Source organism: Euphorbia lathyris, chromosome 6 (assembly GCF_963576675.1).
Source record: "Euphorbia lathyris chromosome 6, ddEupLath1.1, whole genome shotgun sequence".
In the NCBI taxonomy this organism is placed as follows: domain Eukaryota; kingdom Viridiplantae; phylum Streptophyta; class Magnoliopsida; order Malpighiales; family Euphorbiaceae; genus Euphorbia; species Euphorbia lathyris.
The window spans coordinates 7,913,070-7,922,419 of record NC_088915.1 but is presented as its reverse complement, the minus strand read 5'-3'; the positions used below and the strand labels follow the sequence as shown (position 1 = coordinate 7,922,419).

The 9,350-nt window shown below is 33.7% G+C and overlaps 1 protein-coding gene across 2 annotated transcripts; it reads left to right on the top strand.

The window, feature by feature from the left end:
- The first annotated feature begins 1,207 nt into the window (after positions 1–1,207).
- On the top strand, positions 1,208–3,467 carry LOC136233942 (uncharacterized). Of its 2 annotated transcripts, XM_066023677.1 has the most exons (3): positions 1,208–1,514; positions 2,233–2,832; positions 2,952–3,467. In XM_066023677.1, exons 2-3 carry the CDS (start codon positions 2,253–2,255, stop codon positions 3,092–3,094), a joined length of 723 nt encoding a protein of 240 aa, XP_065879749.1. In that variant the 5' UTR covers positions 1,208–1,514; positions 2,233–2,252; the 3' UTR covers positions 3,095–3,467. The 2 variants fall into 2 exon arrangements, with proteins under 2 accessions (XP_065879749.1, XP_065879750.1); XM_066023678.1 differs by lacking the exon at positions 1,208–1,514 and having other exon boundaries at positions 1,527–2,832.
- Positions 3,468–9,350: the final 5,883 nt, after the last annotated feature.

Genomic DNA, 9,350 nt, shown 5'->3' with positions numbered 1-9,350 from the left:
TTAGTATTTATTTTTTATATATTTTAATAAATAATATTAAAAATTTAATTGATCTTTACCATATAAATAAAGTTTACTTGGTATTTAAATTTTAAATATCCATAAAATAAAATTTAAAACTCTTAATAAATTTAATAATTTAAATTAAATTAATATATATATTTATTTATTTATTACGTCATCCGGTCCGACCAATTCGAGCCATCCAATCCGACCAAGTGACCCGTGACCCAGTTACAAATCCAGTTTGATGTCCAGTCCGGTTCTGATAACATTGACAAAAACTCCAACTACTAAAATGCTTACTGAGTTTGTTTTTCAGAAATTTGAAATCGCACATTTAGATCTACCAATAAGGATAGTAGACCCGGATATCTTCCGGTATCAAGAGGTGAAGCAGCACACAAACAACACGAATATTATTACGAACCTCCTCCTTTGCATTCAAAATGAAAAAGATGTCAGACTTAGCCAAATTCACTACTTGCCCAAAAGCCGACTCATATGCCGGAGAATCTCGGTAATTTTGTTACTTTCCTCAATCGTCACCTTGATAAAAAGAAAATTGTCTTCAGCGGACAAAATGGAACACACTAAAAAATGTTTTTTTAGAAATAATTTTTCCACTTAACTTTTCCTAAAAGCCTGATTGGCCCCCTGAAGTTTCAAAGTGTCTCGATAGTCCCCTCAACTCGCATAAAATGTTCAGTTAACGGATGAACTTGAGTAAAATATAATGAATTAAATACTCTTTAGCAAAAGCTACACGCAGAAGATGTGTTGCGCGTAGCTTAAAATGTTATTACATAATTCACAAAATAGATTAAAAATAAAGTTCTTATTTGCTCAACTGTGAAATTTATCTTTTCTAATATTAGAACCACATACCCTGATTTTGATCGTTTTACTTTTTTTAAGACGCGTGTAATACATTTTTCGCATTTAATTTTCTTTTTTTGCAACTGAGTGATTAATTAATTAATTACATCTTACATAAATTCAATGGACTAATTGAATATTTTATACAAATTAAAAGACTACGAAATATTCTAAAAGTTCAGGATGTCAATCAAACTTTACTATAAATTCAGAGGCAAATTATGTAATAAGCCTTAAATAAATATAAGTTGTTTTATAATTTAATCTAACAAGGAGTTCAAAAGTAGAAACAACCACCTCAAAATCGTGTTATGCTTACTTCCAAAATTAAAATAAGTAGTTTTGATGTGATACATTTATAAAATCTGGTCCTCTGAAAAAAAGTTGCGAACCGTAGCCTCTCAATTTCGGTTTCTAGAGACTGCGTCATCTTCTTCTTCTTCTCGCCTTTCCTCTATCTCCGTTCACCACTCCCTGTTTCATTCAAAGAAATCCTTGTCCTCTCACTTACAGCTATGGAGTCTCATATTCTTTCAGGTTAGCTCCCGATTTCAGGATTTCAGCTACGGTGTTCCAGATTCTTTGAGGATTTTGTGTTTTTCTCCTTCCGCCGCAGCTATTAATCCGATGAAAAGGTTAGATTTGCAAATGCTATTTGTGATATCCTAATTAAAGTTTGTCTCAAGTTTTTACAGAATTTTTACCGAGTGTGTTCTTGAGTATCATTTTGATGTAATGAGTTTCAATTGTAGAAACAAATGTAGGGAGCAGAGGTTCATTTGCGTTCCTTATTCAATGATTTTCACAATAATATGATGATAAGGATATTTTTGCATTATGCTGGAAATCGGATGAGGATTTTCTAATTTGGTTGATGAATGATATGTATGTATGAATTTGTTTCTTTCTTGTTTTGGTGAATTATGGAATAGACGGATTCTGTTTCAGTAATTTGCGTTAAAAATTTGATGACCTAGTGAATTACCTTAGGATGTGATTTGATTATTACTTTGTTAATGTTAAGAAAATTCAGCAAAATACAAACGAAACACCGAAATGATGTCCAGGAACAATGTAATTTTGTCTCAGGGATTTGTGATTTTTCTCTTCATTTCCTTGCCCCATAGCAGTGGAAATTAGCCATAGAATTATTGGATCTAGATTAATTGTTTGACGAAAGTTATGAATTTCATGAGAAGATGTTGTATTTTATCAGACATGTGATGCATTAATATTTTCTTGATATTGATTCGCTTGTATGTAAATTGATGTTGCTGAATAAGCAAATTTATGATGGATGTGGTTAAAATGATTATGCCTATTGTTGCTTAACAATGAATTTCATGTTTTTAGTTCATATACAATAATTTAACATGCATTCAAACAAGGATTTCGGTACAAGCCTTGAACCTGCAGAAGTTGTTTTACCCATGGGTTCTACCAAAGAACAATCAAAGCAACAAGGTGGTTATGACATCAAGATATTGGGATGGTCTCTTCTTTCATTTTTGCCTTGGGTTATGAGGGCTAAAGATAAAATTCAGGCACCAAACACCATAAACAAAGGGTTGAAAAGGCGTGTCCGATCTTATAGAACTCTTGATAATGATGGTGCTGTCAGTGGTAATCCTTTGCGCTTTAGACCATATGTGTCAAAGGTTCCATGGCATACTGGTCCAAGGGGATTTCTTTCTCAGCTATTCCCTCGTTACGGGCATTATTGTGGACCCAACTGGTCTAGCGGAAAAGATGGTGGTTCCGTTCTTTGGGATAGGAGACCAATTGATTGGTTGGATTATTGTTGCTATTGTCATGACATCGGGTATGACACTCATGATCAAGCCAATCTGTTGAAGGCAGACTTAGAGTTTCTCGAGTGCTTGGAGAGACCGTTTATGGCTACTAGAGGAGATAGCCGCATTGCTCACATTTATAAGACAATGTGCATCACAGGTATACCTAAACTAACCATGAAATTCGCTCTGTTACATGGTAACGTTACTTTTTGCATTGTGCTTAATTTTCATTTTTGGCTCATTGTTGCTCTTTTGCTTTTCTGAATGCTATGGCAGGTCTTAGGAATGTTCTGATACCATACAGAACACACCTTGTAAAGTTACAATTCGGCGAACATTTTCTTAAGTTCGGTTGGCTGAGCAATGTGAAATGGAGAGTTGGAATTGGCAGAAAAGATGGAACTGATCAAAAGATATGAGAAGCTATGTTGCACGGAAACGGACACCGGGAAACGTTATTTAGCTAGGAAATAGTAATGGAAACGGAAACAGACACGAAACGTGAAAACGCTAGTGAAGAAGAGTTTCCGTGCAATGTATAGAGGATTAATTAGGTGACACAGTAAAGCATGTGGATATCAGCTAATTTGCTTGCTAATGCTTCAAAGTACAGAGGTAATATAGCTTGCTGTATTGGAAATTTTCAATTGCATATATTGTAAATAAGTACATAACTGCTTTGTTAACTTTAGTCTCTTTGCATTATTAGCATATTTTGTTTGTTTAGTATTGGGAATGGTATGTTAATAACTTAATATTTCATGATGCTAATGAACATGTATATTCTAGACATTTATGTTTTAGATTTTCCTTGAAATCAATCATTTGTATTATTCTGCAAATTATTACGAATATGAGAAATAGGATCAGCATGTCGGTGGCGGAGATGCGTATGTTGTGATGGATGTGATGGATGTATAGTCATACGAGAAAGGATCGGGTGAGTAATGAAATAATTAGGACAAAAGTAGGGGTTACATCTATTGAGAATAAAATGAGGGAAAACCGATTAAGGTGGTTTGACCATGTAAGACGAAGAGCGCTTGATGCGCCGGTTAGAAGGATTGAAGAGTGGCAAAGGGATGCAATGGTGAGGGGGTAGGGATCTAAACAAATTTGGAAGAGTGTGATTGAGAGTGATATGAGTTTATTGGGGGTTGAGGAAAATATGGTAGTGGTTAGGACGGAGTGGAGGAAGAGAATTTATGTCGTTGACACGATTTGATTTCACGGTTTTGTATGACGGTTCATGTTAGCCGACCCCGAATCATTTCGGGATTAAAGCTTTGTTGTTGTCCTATGAGAAATAGGATCAGCATAGATTTTTGTGTTCAGTGACGGAGTCAGCCTTAGACCGTTGAGGGTGCCAAAAACCGGCTGGGTTTAGAATCCGAATAGCGAAAAATACTGGCGTATTTTGGCTTAATATGTAAATGCACATCTGAATTTATTCATTTTTGCCGTTTGTCATCCAGAATTTCTATGTACCTGAATTTACACACCTGAACCTGGCAAAATTGAATCTCTAATTTGCAATTTAATGTGTATAACAATTTATTTTAGCTCATGAAGTCTTAAAAGCCAAAATAAAGATAAAAAGAAATTAAGAGAACTAGGGTTCTAATTGAGCCGAGTTTTAGCATGCTTGTGTTCGGTTCGTCAGAAAATTGACGAGTTCGAGTTCAACATTCTTTGAGCATGAGCTGTTTGTGAGCTTGTTCACGAGCATTGTTCGCGATCTGCTCATTAATTATGTCTAGGGGTGGCAATGGGACAGGGCGGGGGTGGTTTTGCATCCCCCATTCCGCTCCCAATATTTTTCGAGGCGGTTTTGGGGAATCCCAAAAAAAATATTTGGAGATTTTTTGGCACCCACACCCGACTGCACGGTTTTTCACAGGTTTCGGAGAATCCACAATCCCCAAATAAAATTTAAAAAATTCGCCAAATTAAAAAATTACCCAATCCCCAAATTTAAAATTCATCACATGTTACTGGTATAAAATATCAGTTTAGACCAGGTATAAAACGAAATTATAAAATATAACTTTAGAGTAACAATAAAACAAAATTAAAGTAGTGCATAATATAAAAAAAACTCAGCATTCAGTATCAATACTGATATAATAATAAAAACTCAGCATTCAGTACTGATATATCTAAATACATGTGATATACTAAGAGTAGCAATAAAACAAAATTAAACTACTGATATAATAAAAAACTCAGCATTCAGTACTCATATATCTAAATACATGTGATATACCAAGAGCAACAATAAAACTAAATTAAATTGTTGTAGATATAGATAATAGTATTAGTTAACTTATCACAATACTGTTTATTTTTTTAATCACATTTAAATACCAATTATCTTAGATATATATAATAATTTATTTTATTGTTTGAGGATTTTGCAGGGATCTTTCGGGGATTTTACGGTCGGTTTTTCGGGGGCGGTTTGTGGATCCCCGCGGTTCGGGGATAGTAATACCCACCCCCGCCCAATTTTAGTGTTCGGGGCAAAAATTTCTCCCGCCCCCAGTCCCGCACCCAAAATTTTCGGTTTTTCTCCGACCCTGTCGGTTCGGATCCCAACGGTTTTCGGTTTTTCTCCGCCCCATTGCCACCCCTAATTATGTCCATTAATTATATTAATTTAAAATTTCTTTAACACAAAACTACATCGTTTTGAAATCTACATAATTAAAGTTTATACGAAATTATGTTGTTTTACATTTTTCCCTTTATAAAAATATTATTATTAAAAAAAATAATCGAACCAAACTTGTTCATGAACGTTGTAATCGAGTTTGCTCATTAGCTTGTTCATGAACCTATAATCAAGCCTATTCGTGAGCTTCCGAACCGAGTTTTGTCGTACTCAAGCTTGATTTGTTTATAAATTGAACCGAACCTGATCGAGCTTTTATCAAACCGAACACCGAACTGCTCAGCTTATTTACAGCCCTAGAAAGAACCATATTCTCTCTTGGAGTTGATCCCAATTTCGTTTCCTTTTTTTTATTCTTCAATCTCGTCTCTTTTCAACTTTCTTATACATCTCCCGTAACTTTCCAATCTCTCCAAAGAATAAAAGTAACTAACACAACCAAATATGAAAATTTTAGTTCTAGAGCAATTGCCTTCTTGTGTTATTGAAATGTTAGAGAATATGCACATGTAACTTAACTAATCTCCATTGAAACCCAAAAAACACAAATAACTGATGTTAGTTGTAAAGTGTCACGGGGATGGATCTTGGTACAACAAATCCTCGTGTGGCTTCAAGACTTCAATAAGTTTTTAGTCAATCAACCGATATTGAAGGGGTCTATCCTCTATACTCGATTTGCCGATGTATATGTCAGCATTCCATTCCGAAAGATTTCCTTTATATTAAACATTGTCTTATAAGGGGTGCGCACTATGAATTATCATCCATAGTGTCTATAGGGTTCCACTCTTATGGATATATTCGCCTTTCTTTACGAAGGTCAAATGACCGACTCTTCTAGTCCCTAATGGACTAGGATGGATCGCCTAAATTAGTATCGGCTATTGACCCAAGAGGTGGTAAATAGTGTTCCTTATACCAACTTGATGTCCACCTTCAATGATAATGAATATGTTTCATTCACCACTCCTCGTTGAAGCCTCCTCATAGCCTTGTCTATGCTTGGAGTGAGTTTGTCTACTGGCTAAACTCCCCCTTTACATAAAGCAAGGTGATATAAATCTAAGACAAATAACAGTTGACAATTAGGGATTTCTACTGGTTTCTATCAATATTATCATCATTATTATTAAGTTAAGTTAATTTAATTTAATTTCACTTCAGTAAAAAAGAACATGACCTTACTCTTTTTGGGCGAATCTTGTTTACTTATTTGCTTACTCGATCAATTTGCAGAGAAAGACGGAGAGCATTCTTTAGATGAAGCTAGAAATTTTTTCGGAGAGAGAGAGAGAATATGGAGTCCAGAAGTCGTGAAACGAAAGAGAGAGATGAGAGCAATAAAAATAAGTAGGGCTAATTTAGTCTTTTTGTTCAACTTAACAACAAATTTTAGCGGAAGAACTAATTAATTAGATGTTTGAAAACTAGGGGACTGTATAGTTAACTAATGGACTAAATAATTAGTTTGGTAAAAACTTGGGTACAAAATAATTGTTTACTTAATAATTAGAGCGTGATTAGGCTATGGGGTAGAGTTGTTTACGGGCTTGGGAACCCGAGCCCGAGCCCATGAATAGTCTATTTATAATGACTTCTGTACAGTAGCCACCAACCTCCCGTTCATTCATCTTCTTCTCTTCTTGGTAGAGCACAAAGATTATTTGCCGTAAAAAAGAAGAAGCAAAATATTATTTTTCTCTGATTCATTCTACAAATGTTATGACAGTTGTGTGGACAGAGAAAAGTGAGATTCGGCTTTTGCAGCAGATTATCGATGCATGGCAACTTATTGGCATATACCAGAGTGTTTCCAACTGGAAAACAGCCTGAAGAGTAATGGTCCGCGAGCTTAGGAAATTTCCCCCATTTGCTGACATTTCCCTAAAGCAAGTGAAAGAGAGATCGGAACTCCTCTCGACAACCAGGATTAATTTTGCAGGTGATCCCCCAACCGAGGTAAAACATTTAGAATCTTTTAACTCTTTTTAACACTCGTTCTTTAGAATTTTTAATATCCGTTCTTTAGAATCTGTAAATATATTTCTTAAGAATTTTAAATATATTTAATATCATTATTTCTTTATAATTTTTAATAATATTTATTCAATATTATTGTTATTATTATTATTATTAAAGCCTAATACAGTATCTATAAATTGATACTCGATAAATTAATAAACTCTTTAAAATAATAATTTCTTCTGGTCCCGACTTGGGCCAGTTCAAAAAATGATCAATTTTAATAAATTAATAAGATAATAATTTTCTGGAACAACCCTTTATAAATACATTGTATTATTACTTCTATAAATTAATAATTTCTCAAATACATATGCAAAATATATATAGATATACATACTTGGGATAATTTAGCAAAATATGAATCTATAGTATTTTGTTTTTTCTTGAAATTTAAATCTAGTTGAATTTTATCTCTAACTATTCTAAGTGCATTCAAAAGTTCTGGTGTATCCTTGTCAAATTTTAACAAAAAAATGTAAAGAGTGGATGATGCTATAATTGCTTCCTTTCTTGTGACTGGTTTTAAAGGTACCAAATCATCTTCAGCTTCATCCTCAATTGAATTTTGCATAACGCTTGACACAATTTCTTCTAAATTTTGGACTTGTGAGCATTCATTGTTTTCACCTGGATAATCCAATATTTGATTGACATTCATTTGATTGCGGTAACCAAGTTAACCAATCATTTCCTCAAATTCATGAATGTCTTCTTCCGTGATTGCTTCCTCTAAATTCGTTGTGACATATTCATCCCCTGTACGAATTTTGCAATGTTTGAAACAATTAATAATTTAAAAATTTAAAATCACTCTATAAATTAATAATTATTAATTTATCGATTAATTAATATCTCTCTAAATTAATAAAAATTCATGGTCCCAACATTATTAATTTATAGAGGTTTTACTGTATTATCATCATTATCATTAAATTAAGTTAATTTAATTTGACTTCAATTCAATTAATTTAATTTAATTTAATTTCAGTAAAAAATAACATGACCTTACTCTTTTTGGGCGAATCTTGTTTACTTATTTACTTACTCGGTCAATTTGCAGAGAAAGAGGGAGAGCGTCTTTAGATGAAGCTAGAAATTTTTTCTAAGAGAGAGAGTAGGTAGTCCAGAAATCGTGAAACTAAAGAGAGAGATGAATAAGTATGGTTAATTTAGTCTTTTTGTTCAACTTAACAGCAAATTTTAGCGGAAGAACTAATTAATTAGATGTCCGAAAACTAGGGGACTTTATAGTTCACCAATGGACTAAATAATTAGTTTGGTAAAAATTTGAGGACAAAATAATTGTTTACCTAATAATTAGAGCTTGATTAGGCTATGCGGTAGAGTTGTTCACGGGCCTGGGTACCCGAGCCCGAGCCCATGAACAACCTATGTATAATGACTTGTGTACAACAGCCACCAACCTCTCGTTCATTCATCTTCTTCTCTTCTTGGTAGAGCAAAAAGATTATTTGCAGTAAAAAAAGAAGCAAAATATTATTTTCCTCTGATTCATTCTACAAAGGTTATGACAGTTGTGTGGACAGAGAAAAGTGATATTCAGCTTTTGCAGCAGATTATTGATGCACGACAACTTATTGGCGTATACCAGAGCGTTTCCGACTGGAAAGCAGCTTGGAGATTAATGGTTCGCGAGCTTAGGAAATTTCCCCCACTTATTGACATTTCCCTAAAGCAAGTGAAAAAGAGATCGGAACTCCTCTCGACAACCAGGATTAATTTTGCAGGTGATCCCTCAACCGAGGTAAAACATTTAGAATCTTTTAACTCTTTTCAACACTCGTTTTTTAGAATATGTAAATATATTTTTCAGAATTTTTAATATTTTTAATATCATTATTTCTTTAGAATTTTTAATACCGTTCTTTAGAATTTTTAATATCTTTAATATAATTATCTCTTTAGAATTTTTAATAACTTTCACGATTCTTGGAATTTTCTGTGGGATTAGT